General features: G+C 38.2%; 1 protein-coding gene across 1 annotated transcript; it reads right to left on the bottom strand.

Annotated features, from left to right (window-relative positions):
• Positions 1 to 243: 243 nt before the first annotated feature.
• Positions 244 to 7247, bottom strand: LOC106169839 (somatostatin receptor type 5-like). The gene has a single exon (XM_086994652.1). The coding sequence runs from the start codon at positions 4586 to 4588 to the stop codon at positions 3530 to 3532; it is 1059 nt and encodes a 352-aa protein (XP_086850778.1). The 5' UTR covers positions 4589 to 7247; the 3' UTR covers positions 244 to 3529.
• Between the last annotated feature and the right edge of the window lie 13471 nt (positions 7248 to 20718).

The following is a 20718-nucleotide window of genomic DNA, read 5'->3' as shown; positions in this document are numbered from 1 at the left end:
AAATGCATTTAATGTGGTTGAGATGAACCGTCTTCATAAGGTAAAAATGATCAATACCAAATATGCATGATCTGCAGTATCTTTAACGTAAAATGACATTAACGTTACAATATGGTGTGTTCATTTCAAGTATATCAAGGGGTTGGTTTTATATCCGTTATGTGAATATATATATATATATATATATATATATATATATATATATACCGATATTATATATACCGATATTAGCTAATGTCAAAATCGCGTGCTTTCAGTGTTAACAAGATTAAAAAAACAGGAGTACCATAAATATTTCTCATTACATTCAGACACGCGTCGTTCTCTTTCCAGTTTTCATTTAACAAAGAGTAATCCTTATAAATGATCGTAAATTTCCTAATCAAGATTTATCTCAAGTGAATTACATTGGTATCTCAGACTTTTTGGGCAAATGTCCGATAGACGTGGTATATTATGAAGAGCCGAGACCTTACGAATGTGTTGCTTTTTTGTGCTTCCAAATATCAAAAACTTACTGGCAGTTGCATGGATATTGTTCAAATCAAAGTTCTACATGATATGAATTTTCACCATTAAAATATTGGAAAAGAATCTAGATAACCAACAGAAGAACTGCACAGGAAATTGATAAGAAGTTCAATCGGCGGATTTAAATTGATGACGCACTTCACCATGACTCCATGACTAATAATGCAGATACATATCAAACCACGCCAAATTCAATGCCGTTTGTTTCCTGTATGTCAAACTCACATATGTTTCAATGCCTCTTCATGTCTTTAAGGCGTTAATTAAAATCGGCTAGCGCTGATGGCTAGCAGACAAAATGAAGCTAAGTTGTTGATAGCCCTAGGACATGGTTTCATGCAAATCCACATTCATCAATAGGGGCTATAGGAATAAAGCAGTTCTGTTTTATTCATCATCTCATATTTCTTTGCAGAGCTAAGGTCCCTGGGCAATTTCGCCACAGGGATCCGAAGTCGAGGGTTCGCCTCATTTGAAGATTAATCCCGAACGTTGTTGCAATATAAATCTACTTTATAAACGTCTTACAAACAAAGCTACCGCCTGATTAAAACCGTTTAGAGCTTTGTAAAACGGATCTTATATTCCCATAGTCTGTCACTTGCCAAGTTTATTTTTGAGGCAATGTCGCATCGTGCTCGAGTTGTAAGCTAGAGACACTTTGTGACACTTTTGACTGCGGTAGACTTCTGGCCAAATATTTTACAGTGAAATGGCTGCTGCTTGCTTTGGCGTCTTGAAAATTGTGTGGATGTTTTCATTGAATTACAGGTTTTTTCTAATTCTAAACTATCAACTTTGCCTTCCAGGCAGTTATAAGCAAGCGTGAATGATCCTCTGGAATAACAAACGAGATAAAATGGTATCAAAACCTAAATAGATCGTTTCAAGGCAAACATATGTGCAATTACCGACAATATGCATTCATTGAAACTGGTAACTGGTATGAAATAGCTGCTTAAACGTGATAATGAGTACGAGATAAAGTACCAACATGTCATATCTATAGTACTTTATAGGCCACTCACGTCAGTCTGATCGCACTCAGGCGTCATAAAATGATCCCTTAATTATCAAATTAAGTCTTAAATGCACTGATGAATATGGTGTTATCATCACTTAAATACCTTCTTATATGCACAAATGATGCAGATTGAGTTTCAGTGCAATTTTCATAGAACTAAGGCAGTAATGGAGTCATTGGCATTGCTATGGTATGGCTGGGTTTCTGTTTCAGCAAGTAAATAGAAGGGGGGGGCTTTGAATTATTTAAAGGGATAATAACTCTTCGTATGAGATCTACATTTCACAATAAAAACATTGTGAACAACTCATAGAAATATAATATATTCTGTTGTACCACAAAAACGGCAGGTACAACTATTATTCTGATATCTGAGCTTGTTTTTAGACCACGTGACCTCCATTGATGGCTATACTCTGTTATAATCTCTCACGAGATTATTACAGAAAAAAAAAACTTTTCAGATAAAAAAACAGGGACTAACTTTGAATGTAAAAATTGGATTCATTAACCATTGGTAAGTATGGGACAATTGTTGTTTACTCCAGGAAAATTCATTTTTGGGCCAAAACGAAGAGTTATTATCCCTCTAATAACAATAAAGCTAGGATTGCTTTGGTTACCCATGATGTCACTTATCTCGTACCCTCTACCAGGTCCGCAGTTATTATTGTGGACATTTTTGGCTGAATCAGACCAAAACGACTGTCTATTTATCTAGAGACATATCTGTGAATATCTGTGGAAAATCAATCTGTCGCCCTAGTACAGGGTCATATGTAAAACGGTTGGATTACAGCAATCTTAGGTGCAAAATCTGTCATTCCATCAAACAAGAGTGGTACAGGACTATAGCATGCACTGCTAGCTGTAAGCCTATAACGCAGCAATTTTTCATTTGTCTGTTTAATTTTAGACTTATATTTAAATGCATGTCATAATTTTAAGTGAAAGAGTCGTTAATTAAAGGGACACGTTTTACAAGAGATACATGTTGCATCTATCATATCTTCCGGTACTGGTCCAATATTTCATTAGGTTTCAGTGTCATCTTATTTTATGTGTCTTCCTATCAATATATTAATATATTATAGCTCACGTACGCTGCGAGAAAGGAAACAGTGAATCTTCATTATATCAATTGAGTACCTGACTACATGGAAGTTTATGCCTTAATTAAGAAGTAGCTTCCATCCACTGCAGTGTATCGTAAATATTACAAACCATGCAGTACAAAAAAAATGAGAAGGGTGAGCGTGTATATCTCTAAGGGTGAACGTGTACCCGACTCTATTGGACCAAGAAACTGTTGTCTTACCACGGTCGTATACATAACTTACACAGCGACTCTGACATCTGCATGTACACACAATGGACAATAGAAGTGTCACCCTCCTGAATCAGAGTAATCAAATAATAATCAAGTAATCAATTATCAAAGTAGGCAGATCTTGAGTAGTTATAATGCCTGGTCTACATTTTTTTTTTTTTTTTTGTGAAATTTGATGTTAATAAAATGATACCAGGAGCATATTATTCCACAGTCATTTATCTCCCCCAAAGTATTGGTAAGGGTGACATTTCTATTGACCGTTTGTGTACCATGGTCATACATTGTCAACTAATAACAGCAATGTCTTTTAAATAACATCTAAATTTAAGCAATATATGCATGTAAATGTAAAAACATGTGCAGTCCAAAAATAACAAGTATTGCACGGTTTCATTACTAAAGGAAACTACTGCATTTATGATACAAGTTGTTGTAAGTAAAGATAGCGTTAATCACTTAGGATGAAACTACTTCAACAATCCTTATCCATCAAAGAGACAGTTACTGACAACTTCAAACAAAAGCGACGGTTTTCCATCTATATGCATGGTAAAACTGAACCCATGTTAATGCATTTTCAGGTAGGACAATTCCAATGTGACGTCATATGACGTCATTCTTAGGCTCGAACCAATCATATTTCACACTGGGCACGTGGTTGATGTTGGTGACCTACACGAGTATGACGTCACATTAGCATTATTCTGCCTGAATATGCCTGAAAGGGGCCTCAGCTCAAGCCCAGCCTCGTGGTCCGTCGGTGCTTGACCCATTGTTCGCATTGCCCTTAGCGTGTTCCAAAACGCCTGGCGGAACTCCAATGAAGCCAAGTGATACACGATTGGATTCAGGCACGTGTTTGAGAGGCCCAAAACCACGGCAAAATTAAACACAGCGGCGTTTTTAGGACACGCATTGTCATAAACTCGAAACATCGCAAGTAGGTAGGCGAGATGGAAGGGTCCCCACGTAAGAACGAACACGAGAAGGATGCTCAAAACAAGCCGAATGAAGCGTTTGTTAGTTCTCCTCAGTGCTGTACTGCCTTCGTGCACCTCCTGGCGGTGTACCTGAATAGCTATCCCCAAAGTGATGCAACAAATTGTCAACACCGGCAAGGCAAAGTCTAACCCAAAAGTCAAGCCTATGAAAATCAGGTACTGGTAGTCGTGTTCTGGGTTTAGGCGGCAGACGTCGCCATCCGCTTCTTTGTAGTACCACAATAGCGGTGCATTTGCCGAGCCTATGGTGGCCCATATGAAGAAGGCCAGAATAACTGCATGACGACTCGTTATCATACAGTCAACGGGATGTGTGATCGCAATGTACTTCAACAGGCATATTCCAACTAAGCAGTTCACGCTTACCCCAACGGCAACGTACGTTAAAAAGTGCACCAGTTTGCAGAGTGGGTCCGTGATGGCGACTTCGTAGGACGTGATGTAGCGCACGCAGAGCACGGGAATACATACCAACAGTAGAAGCAAGTGCGCCAATGCGATGTGAAAAAACAGAATATTAATGTGTTTGTTTTTCTGTACGATGTACAGCACCAGTGCATCTCCGAAGAGGCCGATTACGAAGATCAACCCGAGCAAGACCGGGAGACCGATAATAGAGGCCTCGGTCAGGCGGAATTCGGTTCCGTTGTCACAGCTGGGGATAAACTGAAGAGAGTAGTTGGCTTCGATATCGTCCATGGTGACCAATGTATCAATCAACGTAAATGTGCGAATTTATCATCATGTTTGCTTTTGGAACTCGGCACGGCGCTCCTTGTGTCCTATTCGTTCGGTTTTATATCCGTCCTTGTTCACCTTCAGTAATTCTTGGTGGCAAAATAACTAACACGTGCACGCGGTATCCAGATGTCATCCTTCGGTGTGATCACTGTTCTAATACAAGCGCTGTTTGCTCTGTGTATTTTTATCCACTTGCTCGCTGGCACTGGCTCTACGTAGCAAATGTTCGCAGTAATCGTTATTCTATTTCAATAAATCACGTTTCAGTGTCAATCCACTGTGGACATTCGCACTAAGAGTGGAGTAACACTGCAGTACAGTGCTCAGTTCCTCTGCCTAGAATCCGTCCATAATAATTAATGGGTTTTAATTAGAATAATAATGCAATGAATATAAATACCACCTATTTCATTGATTCCGTTACGATTCTGTTTCCTTTATTAGCATGTTTGTTGCCCAAAGGCGTGCATTTCCCCCCTTAATATGCGTCATCACCGACTTTTTCAAAACACGGGCCTAATGGGTTCACTGACACTAATAATAGTCACAGGTATAACACGAAACGATAATTACCTTCGTTGTTCTCCTCGTTATTCTTATAAAATCAGAACATGATTCTGTCACGATTGTTCCTTTTTAAGCCGCATACGTGACGCCGATTTCCCTCTCCTACTTGTTCCGCCCAGCTGTGGTGAATTGTTATTTTCGCACAAGGCGAATGAAACGTTACAAGGCAGTTTTTGGTCATCAAACTTGATCTCAGAAGTTGCTTTCAATCGTGGAAAGCTATTTACAAATGTATCTGAGCTTGATCTGCATATCAATAGAGTAACCAATGTTTCTAGAAATGAAGCGATTGCGTATACAAGCAGTGATTTCTACAACAATCAAATATGCATTAAGATAAGGGCAGAGAGTTATAACTATTTGGTTCATAGTCCGTCGGATTTAATAACCCAACACAATTCCTACATGTGACTAAACAAAAATATGCAACAGTATTTGTGGCCTTTTTTTCCGTAGAAAAATATATTCCCACTCTTTGCAATTCACAGAATCGTCGGTCCAGAGCGCTGTGTTCCCGTGACTGTTTTGATGAGTTTGGTTTTAATTGCTGTCTCCTTCATTAGATGCTGTATGTCTTATAGTTGCTGATGTTGCTGATGTCAGTGAAAGCGTTAGCTTGTTTGTATGCCTGTACCAGCATATGTATGTAGTTCTTCTCGCTCGATCCTTTTAAGTTATTAACCCATTTACTTCAGCGTCCGTGATATAAACGACTGCCAACAGAGAACGCCCCCGGCCCACTCCGCTGATTAAGTATTGAGACGTTCGAGATGCTGTGCATGCTGCTATGTGCCACGATATTAGCATCCCCTATATACTTACTGTATCATTTTACTGGTTGGCATAAGATACGAAAACGTGAGCGAGAATAAACAGCGACGCGCCTATCTTAGCCATTAATTCCAAATCACAGCTCTCAATGAAATCTTGAAGAACAAAAGCAAACCTTTCTAAACTACGTTGCTAACTTATTGATTACTACGGCTTCCGTTATCACATCTACCACGTCCAACAGTGGGCCAACACGAAATCACCTAAAAATAGTCTGTCAGTGATAAGTGGTGTATTCCACCACAAAGTATTGCTTTCAAACATTCTTCTCCTACCTCCTTGACAAATCCTAGAAACTTAGTCCTAGAAACTGGGCTATTGAATTCGTGTGTAAAGTCACCTCTGTAGGTTTTTTACCCATGTCAGTTAAGGTGCCAAATGTTTTCTGGTCATATTTTCCCCATCCACGACAGAAAAATAACTGAGTGAGTGCGTTCTATCGACTATTAGAGTGGCTCTGTCTTCTGCGGTCTAAATTTTAGTTTTGTTTCTTGGCAGCATCCCGGTACTCCAGTAGAAATCTTCAGATCGGCCATCAAAACATCAATACTCTTTATCCTCATGTGACAATCACAATTCCATGCCAGTATCTGATGCTATGATTTCCGCGAAAACTCTGCAAAGTGTAATGGTCTATTCGCAACGGTATTTTAGCATTTTTTTTTTTTTTTTGGAAAAGGATGCCAGAGGGGCAATTTCCTTTAAATTGGATATTTCCTTTTCATGAACTCACTTTCCTCGAGATTTAAGGAGGTATAAAGCTGCTTATGCCCCAAGACATGCATTTGTGCTATGAAGTATTCTTTGTATGCCTTGCAGTATTCCCTTGGGCGGGGTCTCCTTACTTAATTAATAAAAGATAGCTAAACGACAATTTACCAAATTGCTTTCACCGTTGATATTCTATCCAGAAGTCTGACACCCTTTAATTTTCAGATGGACTCTGCACCTTGCTTTAGTCCATTCCCACTTAACACAATTTCTTGGCGTTTCTAGTTTAAGTGTCACTAGATCGACATAATATTACCTGCCACTGTCGCTGAAACCATTTCATGGCAAGAATTCGTTCTAAGACTACTGCAGCATCATCTGCTAAGCTGCCTGTGTGTCCCGTTCATAATGGATGCACTGCGTTTTTCTTGGAAGAAATAAAACACTGCCGCCCTGTGAGTTCTTGCAGCGACGGATCAACCTTTCGTATGGAGGGTATTTCAATTACTGCAATATTAAGCAATAAAACGATGTTACGTATTATGCACCCCTCAGTATAAAATAGGTCCGGGGTTTAACGTGTAGTTAACCTCTCTGTGTATATAAATTCCTCTTAGTCAAACAATGCCGTCAGTATCCATGAAACACGTAACTGCAAGCATAAAATATGTTTTAAATTGCATCCAGTGGGCATCCTCATTGGTCATAACAGTTTTGACCATGCAATCTACTAAAATATGCCCTGCGCTGTATACACCGGAAAGTGTCTGGGTGAAGCAGAATGAGCAGTGTCTGTCTACGAGTATATACCGCCGGCCTAGCTGACATCCATTTATATACCGTATATACACACCTCCGACATGTACAGCCGACACCTCCTCACATCACCGATCACATGCTCTATACCTCAGTCCATTTATGTTTCATTATTGTTTAGCCAAATAATCAATTATCGTTACCCCTTGAGAAAAGGTGGGGGAATTTGGGTCGCATTTTCAACGTATTCCTTTAATGCTCTTATTCCCAGATTTGAGCAATTTGATGCTGAACAGTCGCGATTGATGTCATGTCCTTATCCTATTCCTGCTGTCTGGAACATTTGCATACAAACAGATTTTTTTCCTACTATGCATGTTCACTTCTTGTAGGCAAAACATTTTCATTGTCTCTCTACAGGTTAATAGGAAAGCCATCGCTAGACAAAAAGCGTAAATGTAAGTTCGCATGAGAGAAAGAAACAAACTAATGCTGCAGCATATCGTAAAACAGAACTGGAACTAAAAATGCTATAAAAAAAAACAAAGAAAAATATTAATTCAAAAATCGAACAGAAATCCCAGTCCAATAATGCAAAGGATCTTTGGGACCACATTGCTCTTGTCACTCAATATAAGGGATCCAGACGTGCCGTCGATGCAGAGGACTCCTCACTCCCTAACAAGTTGAATGGGTTTAACCCCCTTTTTTGAGAGGACCAACCACACCCCTGTTCCCACACCCACCCTAGAAGCGCACGAGCCATCATTTACATAATGGCAAGTTAAAGATGCATATGAAGTCAGTTTTTTGCCACAAAAGTCAACCAAATCCAGTTTCAAGTAGTGCCTGTATAACTTAGAAAATTACCAAAAGGTATTGTTTTATTTTACTCAAAAAACGATATTTGAACGGATTTTTCTGCTGGCATTCTATGCTGTATATCAATGGGGCAGAAAAGTAGGTCACGAAAGTAGGTTAAATTTCCAACCAAATAATTAAATAAAGGAGCAGTTTAAAGCTCCTTTATGGCTGACCGAGAGATTTATTCAGTTTATCCCTTGGCAAGTCTAATTTATTTGAGTCGTATAAGAAACTAGTAGGAGTGGTTTATATATGTTACTGGGAATCCACGGTTCATATGTACCTTAAAGTGTCATTCCTTGACCTTAAACATCCATAAAGCCCCAGGTCCGGACGGAATATCATAAAGACTATTCAAGGAAAGTGCAGGCCAGCTATCGGAGGTGTTCGCTGATATTTTTAACTGGCCAATAGAAATGTGCAAAGTGCCTGACATGTGAAAGACAGCTACCATTATACCTGTGCTAAAGACTAAAACTGAAGAGAATTTAAATGATCTACGTCCTGTTGCCCTTACACCGGTGACTGTGAAGATATTGGAAAAACATGTTCTGTCTGTTATTAAAATCCTAGTGCCAAACAGCTTTGAAAACATTCCAATTTGCCAACGGTGGTGACAGATGTGTAGATGGCGCTCTTTCCAAGTGTCTACACAAAGTTTTCCAGCATCTCAATTGTAAAAATGCCTATGATAGATTTTTCTTTGTTATAGCTCAGCATTTAATACCATGATATTCCAAACAAACTGTATTTAAATTTTTGAATGATTTGAGGGTTTTAAAATTTCCACCAGCACTCTGTGATTGGGTTTTAGGTGTTATTCTGAATAAAAAACAGTCAGTAAAGGTTGGTTTGAACTTTCCGGATACAACGAATTTAAAAACTGGCAGAACTGGTTCTTATTGCCTTGTTTATATACAGTACATTATTCACCCACGATTGTGTGGCAAGGGAAGAAAACACATTTCTAATGAAGTTCGCCGATGACACAACCGTAGTCAGCCTGATACATAACAATGATGAGACTTAATTCGTACAGGCAGTCGGTGACAACTTTAGTAAATTGGTGTACAGACAATGACTTGATACTGAATGTGAGCAAAACAATAGAAATTATTGTAGACTACAGAAGACATCAGAATTGTGAAAGCCCCATTGAAATTAACGGCAAAACTGTCAAACAGGTCTGTGAACATAAATTACTTGGTATCCAACTGAACAAGAGACTAACCTGGAGTGAGAACACCACGAAAGTATTGAAGAAGGACTTAGGAAATTGAAAGCTTTTGCCAGGAATGTGTCTATTTTAACGAACTTTTATAGGTGTTTTTTTACAGTATTTTAACCTTTGCAGTAACTGTTTGGTATGGGCGTGCAACTGTAGAGGATACAAATCAACTTGAAAAGACTGCCGAAACTGCAGGTAATGTAACTGGAACGGATCTTACCTCCATCAATTCCATTTCTCTCGATAGGGTTCAAAATAAAACAGCTTCCGTCATGACTGATCCACCTCACACCCTATTCAAATTTTAACCAGTATCTCGAAGCTTTTAGTTTCTAAGGGTAGTAAGCGATTTTATCTAGCTTTTATCCTTCAGCAGTGACTATTTTAGCACTAATACGTAATTTAATTTTATAACATTGTCAAAGTTTTTTCAACAATGGCGCAATCACAGGGCAAAATATCCCCGATTTTATGCATTTGTATTTTATTGTTTTAATAAATTATTATCTTATCTTAACAACACCCACTTGCCACATAAATTCGTTTACCTCAACCCTACCATTGGGACCTAATGCATCGGCACCATTATATAATCGACGTTCAACTGTACTCTACCTTAAGGTATCGCTACCATGGAACGTTTCAGAGAAAAACCACCGCCCACTCTTTCCATCATCAAGTTGACTTCCTCGGACCTTAAATCACGACATTTTCTAATAAACACAATTGTTGTATGAGTGTTATTAAAAACGTGCAGGCGAATGTCGGCTTCATAATTCTCTTTAGAGGGATACAATGGCATACTAACATAATTATCCTTAGTGCCATTTAGTCATGTAGTTACATCTGGGTATTGGCAGCAAGTGATAATGGCATTGTTGAGTGCGTTACGTCATTTATCATAAATTCATGTGTTCAAAGTTATGGTACAAGAAACAAAGCTATCAGCTTTTCGACACGTGTATCACAAACCAGTCGTTGGTCCGTAATGAAGTAAGGATCGTAAAAAAAGAGCTCTTGAAAAAGAGGCACCATTCAAACAACTTCAACGCAAAATGAAAGAACAGTTGCACTTCCTTTGTATACAATTAATGCAAAAAATGAATAATATCCTTCCTATCTACATCTGAAAAATTTACTACCTCCAGTTTTAAGGCTTTTTCTGCAATCTTGACGGCAATACCTGTACCTTATACACTGTAAGAGCCACGGTGAAAAAAGTCATTCGTGTTTTGCATACATGTAAATCCAAAAATAATTTTTATTGTAAATGACCTAAAGCGAGGCAAAGTTGTTAAGTTGGTTTAAAAAACGACATTTCTCTCAAGGCAAAGCCTGCAGTAAAATGTATTTAAATCATAAAAAAGCAGTTAAATGTTTTAAAAGGTTGATTGACCCCGTTGGATTTAGAACGTGGAAAAGAACAACAGTGAGGTTTTCTCTGGCGTCAGTTGTAAAATTCTACCACTTGACAACCTAATAGCCAATACATTTCAACAAATGCATGAATAAAAGATAGGTGCCTAAAAATCCGATATTTGTCTAGACAAAACGCCTCTTCAAATACGCGACCTTTGTCTAGTATACAAAGGTATAATAGCACTCCTGAAGCTTACTATACCAGCGTTCAGTATTTGTTGAAGTGATTTCACGCAACGTCATCATTAGTTTCAAAAACCATCTAAAATCATTCCTCAAGGGCAATATTACAGTCAGTATATGATTGAATGCTATCTGTGTCAAATAAAGGGGAACGGACTACGGTTCCTAGCGGACTACCATTCCTGCCAGACCGGCTCCTACTTCAAAGAGCAACTGCGTCTTTGAACACGGTAATATTGCGACTGAGTTGTTGACCGTGTTAAACAGGGCCCCGTAGCTGGAAAGCATCTCGAGTAGCGGTATCACATAGAGGTTACAGTGTATTATATGGGGCGCGTATGGGCGAGTTACGGAAACGAGACGCCTGCGCACGGTCGCAATACGAGATGCTTTCGAGTTACTGGTCCCAGAGCAACGACCTATGCTAACATCGTGGGGGCTGTTTTCATGCCATATGAAAGTACCATCAGTGGTATAATGTTAAGTTTGTACCAGAAGTAAACGAAAGGGCAGTTGAAAGCCGATATCAAATTACATAAAACCGATTCTAAAAACCTGTCCAGGGCCGTAGCCTGAGCAAATTGCCAGGGGGGGGGGCAGTAAGCGGACACGAGGGGGCGAAGCCCCCGAAGGGGGAGGGGGTGTCCCCCTACCAGTGTGGAAAATTCTAAATCCCAGGGGGGGCAACTGCCCCCCCTGCCCCCCCGGAGGCTACGGCCCTGCTGTCCCTTCCACCCTACTTTTTTAGTTGTCGATCGATAAAACGACGCCACCAAGTAAGAATCATTTGTTTAAAGGCCTTAGATCAATTTGATGAAGTATATTTTCCGTCTCCAAAACTAAAGAAACCAACGCTTTTGTTAAGTCTCAAGTTCATCCCTGATTTTCAAAAACGTAAAAAATATATAGATATGATTTAAGAATTATATAAAATGGTTTTCATTATAGTTCCCCATTTTCACAAAAGTCCTAAAATGAAATGGCTGGAAATGTATATTTATATCTATTAAAAGATTTGTGTTTAAACATGGGCGTGGTTTTCATGAATGCCCTTGTTACATGTACTATAACAAACTTAGCCAAATTGAATCTCATTTTATCTCATCATTTTTCCCTCAATATTTTCCTCTTAATAATTCTATCGCTATCTCTGGGGTGTACAGAGACAGAAACCGTAACCATCAGCAGCTACAAAGTACAAACTGGCAGCCAGAAAGATAGGCACTGCCAACCTCACCTAGTTCTATATTGATGAAGGGCCGGGGGTGTCACTGCTGGCACATACACTGTAGATCCAAGATTATCTATTTATTTTTGTGTGTGTGTGTGTGTGTGTGTGTGTGTGTGTGTGTGTGTGTATTGACAGGCCTTGGATGCAAAGCCGACCCTTGAAGTGGGGCTCGGGGTCGCTCAAGGGCCCCGAAAACTTTTGGTGTTTTGGAGGGCAAACGGCACCATTTCGTATGGTATGTAACTATGAATCAGCTAGTCAAAAGAGGAGAACATTAACCTTTGTATTAACCTTTAAATTACCCATGCAACCAATTATGTATGGAGAAGCAGGATGAAATAAACTAGTGCTACACAAAACTCTTAGAAATACGGTTGTTTCACTTGCTTTTTATACAGGCTTTTAACTTTTAGGGTTGTTTAGTATCTGCTAGTAGTCCTGTAGTGTTGTACATAGTTCTATGCCTTTTACTTTTCCAAACGAAGTGAGGCAAAATATGTTATCTTTGCCCCCTTTCCCTCTACAAAATATAGGATCTGCTAATGGAAAGGATACCGGTAGGATATGATAGGATAGGAAAGGATAGGATAAAATGTAAACTGACCAACACCTCCTTGGATACAAATAATAATATAAGTAATGGCTTTTTGGGGCTAAATCCCATTTCTTTTGTTTTATTGGTTACGGAAACGTCAACAAAACTTGACAGGTTTCAACTGGACTCATCACAGAAACCACTTCGCTGGTAACGACAATTATAATTATTTCCTTTCGCAATGGTCACAACGAGCGCCGAAAATGACTTATTATCGATTCCATTAATTGGAATTCAGCATAGTATGTTATGATATGGTCAATTTTCATCCAGGGCATTAGCGTCACATAGTGTCAGTCAGATCTGGGCACAGCCGTCCTTGTGTCTGGCTAATCACAGAAGAAAAAATTATCAGCAATTAATGGGTCGCAAATCGATTGTCCCATATGATTCTGATTATCAATAACGGCTGAATGCAAACCAAAGGACGTTTTGGCTGGTTATAGCCCCTAAGTTTATGCAGTTTTCAAAGCGTTCCCATGAAACCCTGACTATTGAACTGCGTCTATACATCCAGGTACTCAGCATAGAATGTATGTTTGGATATTTCTTAATGTAAATGCAGAACTTCAAACGACGAAATCGCCTGCTTTTCACAATTATCTGCCTCGACGGAATTTTTTTCACGCCTTAAGCTTCACCGTCGTGATTGATGATCTTAAACCCTTATTTATCATCTGCACACCTAAGCAAAAGAGTTCATTTTTCATATCGCTCAAGAGAGAGAGAGAGAGAGAGAGAGAGAGAGAGAGAGAGAGAGAGATAAGGAGAGAGAAAGAGAGAAATAAAAAGAGAGAGATAATGTGCGGAATTAAAAGATCAGACAAAGAGACACTACCAATCCATATCTTACAGAAATCTAGAAACCTGAGAACAAAGCATGATTAAAAACTCGTATTTGCTTACTGGGGTGTTATGCATCCATGTAAAATGGGTCTGCAATGGTCAATGGATGTATATATGATCAGACCAGAACGCAGTCAGATCAATCTGGCTTAAAACACGCCCTGACATGATGGATTACACATCGTAGCGTGCTAAGACTGTCCGCAATATTGCAGGCAAACGGGTATTCATCCAGGCGTTGATTGTTGGAATACACAAAATGGTGAAAATATGACAAATTATCTGCAAATGAAGATTTTTATTGTTCTCTAGGGTAGAAAAGATAAAACTTCAATCGAACTGATACAACATGTAGAACTCTTATCAATGGTCCATTTGGTATTAAAGCTGCCACTTATCTGCTAATCTTGATCGCACCATAGAACAAACTCACGACGCGTTATGATTGATAATTGTTTCATTTGTTTTCAGACCCGACATTCATTAATATCAGTCTTGTAAGACTGGGAAATAAGGGGAATGGGGCATCTCTTAATATTCTGATAAATTAGTCGGAATCTGTATGTGATTGAGATACCGATTTGTCAATTACGTAATGGAAAATGGATGCTTTATTTATTTATTTATTCATTCATTTATTTATTCATTTATTAAGATAAATGTGATTTATTTCTTACTTTCTTATTTGTCTGGATGTAGATTAGTTAGTTAATTAATTGATTAATTAATTTAAAGTAATTCATCTATGCAGGGGCGGATCCAGAATTATTTGAAGGGGGATCCGGGTATGCGAAGCCGACCCTCCCCCCCCCCCCCCTTGGCCTGGGGTTTGGGGCCCGCTGAAAGGCCCAGAAAATTCTTGGTCTTTTAGAGGGCGAACGGTACCATTTGGTACGGTTTAGAACTTTGATTCAGCTAGGCAATATTCGTATTTCAATATTTTTATACCATTGGTGTGAATTTTTTTTCAGAAATCGAGGGGGCAGGACCCCCCTGACACCCCCTAAATACGCCTTTGCTAGGCCCCTATTCCTCAGAATTTCTAGAGGGAGAGCGCTATGAGAACAGAGAAACGGTTAATTTAAAAGTCAGCACTGAGCCAGGAACCTTTTGTCATCTACGAGTAGTATGGAAAAATGTCAGTGGATGGCGTTGTCTCTTCTACGCTCTTATCTTACTGGTAGAACACAGCAGATATCCATCAACGGTGTATTTTCAGATCTTGAGCAAATGCTTTTTGGTGTTCCACAGGACAGCGTTCTTGGACCAATTAAATTTTGCATTTACACACTACCCTTGGGTGCTATACTACGATATCATCAAGTTGGCTACCACATATATATGCAGACGACACCCAGTTGTACCTTAACTGTGATATTCTTAAGCCTGGAGATGCAATAACTAGAATGACCTATGCCACTTCAGATTTGCAAGAATGGATGATCAAAGGTAAACTAAAATTAAATGATGAAAAAACAGACTTCATGGTCATCACTCAACCTCACTCAAAACACTTAGCTGAAGGACTACCTCTACAAATTAGATCTGCAATAGTTGGGGTTTCTCCTCATGCAAAAAACCTGGGGGTGTATTTTGATACTACTTTAAACATGGACAAGCAGATAGCCAACGTGAAAAAATCTTGTTTGTATCACATAAGAAACTTCAGTTCCCTACGAAATAATTTAACAGATTCTGCCACTGCCACGGTCATTCATGCCCTAGTAACATCAAGGCTTGATTACTGTAACTCCTTGCTTTATGGATGCGGCACAGAAAGAACAAAGAAAGTCCAACGCATTCAAAATATATCAGCACGTCTTCTTACCCGAACTTCTATGGAGAATCACATGACACCAATATTAAAACAACTTCACTGGCTACCTGTAAACGCCCGGATCTTATTCAAACATTAAACTCATGCTCATGCGGCTTTTTATGGACCTGCACCAGATTTTATCTTGTATCTCATTACACACCAAATCGTACCTTAAGATCTAAGGATCAATTATTACTAAAACCACAGAACGCAAGACTAAAATCTTTTGGCGAAAAATCATTCCAGTACGCGGCACCACATGAGTGGAATAAATTACCTGTAGACTTGAGAAGCATTAGCTCAGTGAAGGATTTTAAAAAAGCTTTAAAACATACCTTTTTAAGACATTTTATTAAAGAACATTTTATAACTCGGAAATATTAACTGGACATCATTATCTTAACTCAGACTATTAAGTCATAATTGTATTAATTCAATTCATCTTACTGTGTTTTAAGTTTTTAGTTTGTTAAGTCTACAGAACATATTTTATGGATTTTAGACTTTAAATAAATATATTATTAAATATATTTTTATTATTAAATTTATTATCAAATGTTGCCAAGTTTTATACTGTATTTTCCCATTACCTACTGTAAAATGCAATTACACTATTTATCTTTTAATGATTAATTGTAAGTAAATTAAATAAGCTCTAAGTGCATTCTATATAACTTCAATCTAAACATTATTTACACCAGCCAATTATTGGTTCCGTAAGTGTTTTCATTACTGTCTCTGGCTGTTAATTAGTACCATAACATGGTCTTATTTTGATGAATTTTTCGAGATAGGCCAGAAATGGACAAACTTACAATCGATACGAATTTGACGAGCATCCTATACTTAATTAATGTCTAATTACAAGTTAATTATTTAGCTTGACGGAAGTCAGTGCTCTCGGTTATCCTATAGTTAACTGATTGCATTGTCGTTTTTTTTTTTTTTTTTTTTTTTTTAATGAAAATGTAAACGCAGTAACAGAAAGACGTCGGACAGATATATTTTTTAATTATTTATTTTACTGCATATGTCTAATTTGCTCTTAATGCATGGAATTGAGACGTTAAGTGATCATTTGCTTTAATTGCTATAAATGTTCAAGAACAATTGTTATCGGCGCTGCCTTTTAGAAGCCGTTTTACCTGAAAGTTGCTCCTCGGTCCTTTGATAATACGATATTCAAATATGAATAGTACACGGTCAAATTGTTCAATATGCAGCATTTGCGGTGTGATTTTCTTTCACATACGAGACCTGCAACCGTTGATAAGAATGTTAAATAAAAACCGTCATGTCACATAACAGTCATCGCCACCAGACAAAGAAGGCAATTCTATGCAGAATGACACTAAATCTGAAAGGTTGCTCTAGTATGCGTTTCATTTCACTGAGCATTACGCCAGAACGGTTACCATATCTTGCATAGAAATCTGTTAGAGAACTGATTTATTCTACACGGTGTGTTGTGAGGTGTCCTATTTCCGTATTGCCGGTGGTAACGTGTGATAACACTCATACGTGAAATGCATTTTTTCAGTGCTTAGGCAAACACATAGAGTTAAATGAGTATATGCATGTGGGTCACATAATAAGGGATCCCGTAAGCATCCAGTTATAAATGGGTTAACTTACCTTTATGTAACTGCCTTTAAGGCAGCTAAGGTAATTGCATTGTTCTTCTTAAAGAGATGCTTGCAACGCGCTACAGAAATGAGCGATAATTTGTAATACAGGGATACGCTTAGAATGGGAATTAACAGAAATAAAGTAAAGACGAAGATATAATTGTACAGGTGACATTTGATTCTGCTCATATGTGTCACACGGTATGCATATGACACTATATAATGCATAGGTTTGACAACCATATTCACAGGGAGAATTTTTTCACTAGATATTCTGTGACTCGTGCCTTATAAATTTGTCTCTTCCTATGCTGACATAGTGTTTTCGATAGCTTATCAGTGAGTTTTTGCGTTGTTCTTGGTAAGGCATTTGGCTACGACCGTGTCATATATTTAAAAGCATTTTCTCTGTCTATTCGTCAGTTGTATGTATATGTCAAGTGAGAATTCTTCTACACGGCGTCATCGCTCAGACTTGACGTCATCACTCAGACATGACGTCATATGACGTCGTAACTGGCTTCCAGCACAGAGGTTAAACTTTCTTCGACAAAAGGAAGAATGTCGTCATAAACGATGAAGAAGAGTAAAACGGAATAAATGCGTGGTAAATTTGAAATGCTACGACATTATGACAAACTCATCAAAGATGTCGCTGCCAATATGACGCTCCACTTTGCTTTCACGGGTGTGCATGTGAACAATTATGTTTAGTTTTATCCTTTAATGGCCGAAATGTATATGTATTTTGAGCAATCATTACCTCTGCTCTGTTTTTTTTTTTTTTTTTCTGGTTTTATGCGCAAGACTTACCGAATTATCTAGCTCGAGACTGAACAAGATTTTGAAAAGACTTGACAGGGTTAAGGTGGAGTTGAATTCTGAATCCCATAGGATTTCGTTATGGAGTGAATAATTAGATTTGTTAGACGAAAGATATTCAACCAATATACCCCTGAAACCGTTGTTCTACGTTGACACAATAGCACAACATTTGTTATTCCGTACCCTTTCCAATAACACGCAGTAAAACTGTCATATCCCAATCTCCATTTTCTAATCGGTTTTCCCCTTATAATGTCGTTATACGGATTAAGCCGAAGGTGCGTTTTAGGTTTAAATATGTTATTATCTTTACCTATGAAGGTGGTGCATCGATAATGCATGCTTATACGCTATGTTATCAAACACCCAATATATTAGTGGACATACACATGTCGTGGGCTGAAAGACTGATGAACCATGAGTTTCCTTTATATTCAGATAATTTGATTTCGTACCTGAGGATCAGGTTTCCTTAAGCATTTGATTTCCAATTTGCTACATAACGCATGTTAAGTTTGGCTTCAAATTATTCTTTCAGTTTCATTGTACATGAGTAACAAAATGGTGCAAGGTAGCAATAACTCTGCTGGAAGTCTGCACGTACTGGGGTGGCTGCAGTCTACGATAAATCTATCGCTTGCTTAAATTCCCTGTAATTGCAACGGTATAGGAATGCATTTTTTTTATTTTATTTTAAAACAGGAGAGGAAATTTAAGTTGACGAAGATGCGGATGAAAAAGAGCTGATTTAATAATACATTTCCTACCAAAAGTTGGAACGTTTCACTCCTTGCAGGTGTTTTATTTTTATGACCACTCACCGCGTCATCTGAGCGGTTCTATTGAAAACGGCTCATTTGTATCACCACGGCTGGAATGAGAGCCAGTGAACAACATTATGCTCAGTATACTGTGCAGAAAATCAAGGGGAAATAACGCACTGCAATTACCATCGGACAAGCAGAGCAGGATATGGAATATTCGAAGACTACTCGTCGGTCTCTTTGGCACCAAAAGAGAGTCAAGCGCGAGGCAGTAATTTTAGCACTGAAAGCAATTTTTGCGTTGAGCAAATAAAGCTTTTCTTCAAAATATATTCGTCACCGTTACAGTTTATGAGGCATATACACGTACATGTATATATACACGCATTTCAAACCTTTATATTGGGTTTTTGAAGGGTTGAGCTGCTGTTCTGGAGGGATGGAGAAAAAGTGGACAAAAAAAGTATTATGATTGTTAGAAAAACAATAATAATTTAAGTTTTATAATAATAATTATTATTATTAATTAATTTTAATTAAATTATTAATTAATTTTATTAATTAATTATTATTATTATTATTATTATAAAAAATAAAAGACCTAACTTACGGACAAATTGATACACAGAATGAAATAATGAGTTCCCTCGCCCAGTGATTCATTATTTGTCAGTATAACTACCTTTTCCAATACTAGCATGGAAAACGAAAGGAAAAGTTATGCTGCCATATTAATTCAAGCCAGTTATGAAGGAAAATGCAAATAATGTTTTAGGCATGGAAGATATTCAGTGTTTTGCCCTGGTCATTAAAAGAAAGACACCTTTCACTTCAGTGTTCACCAGGTGCGGTAATGACCCATTACTTCTCAAACTGACCCACTGACATTGAGTCATGATAGGTCAACGGCCCACAGACCTGATTCCGTCAAATAAACCCGTATTCCCTTTGATGACGCTATTATCGAATGATCAATATGTGATTGGCAAATGACCCATTAAGCTGTTCATTATATTTAGAGTATTTACACCCTGGGCATATTCCTCATCCTACACACATGTTATATACTAGAATGCCATTCTAAGCTTTCTCCAACAGATGCTTTTTATTACCGCATTTTTTATCTTGGTTTGAAACATCATCTGCCCATTAACCCATTAACACCCGAGGTCTCTCGTCGCTGGCTGCAGATTGATCTATGATTCGATTCAATCCGCCAGCAGATTTCCATGAATGCTATCTTCTGCCGCACTGATTTGCTATCTAGATCAGCCTATGACATCACATGCCTATTATACTCCGTAACATATACTCTACGCTGACTTCACGCAATCTGAGTTGCGTAGAAAGCGTGCACTGATGACTGGATTTAGATCCATGAGGTCTTCAGCTCAAAAGCAATTATATAAAGTGATATCTCTGCTTAATTTAGTCTAAAGTGCATTATATAATGCCCATCGGTATTCGTTCTAGATCATTTTTCTGCATTTTTTAAACTTTCAAATGGTATGATTACTTTCCAAATTGTATCTTTGATTGTGTTTGTTGTGCTGCCAATATCATCTGACGCAATGAGGGTTGCACAATCAAATGAACGTGGCATTTGCATGATTGTTACTATCCAGATCAGCCTATGTCATCACATGTCTGTATACTCCATAACATAGAGCGCATAAAGAACAGCGGAACTAACAGATCCGCGGATCAAATATGGCGACCCACTAGAGGTTTGCCACTTAATTCCCGATTAGACAATAAAAAGGGGGGGGTCAGGGTAGGAAAAGTGTTTGCCAAACCTCGGTATATTTGATTTTGAAACTA

This window comes from Lingula anatina, chromosome 8, assembly GCF_051362555.1.
Source record: "Lingula anatina isolate TDL-2025a chromosome 8, LinAna3.0, whole genome shotgun sequence".
Lineage (NCBI taxonomy): Eukaryota > Metazoa > Brachiopoda > Lingulata > Lingulida > Lingulidae > Lingula > Lingula anatina.
The sequence above is the reverse complement of the archived record's forward strand: the minus strand, read 5'-3'. Positions and strand labels throughout refer to the sequence as shown.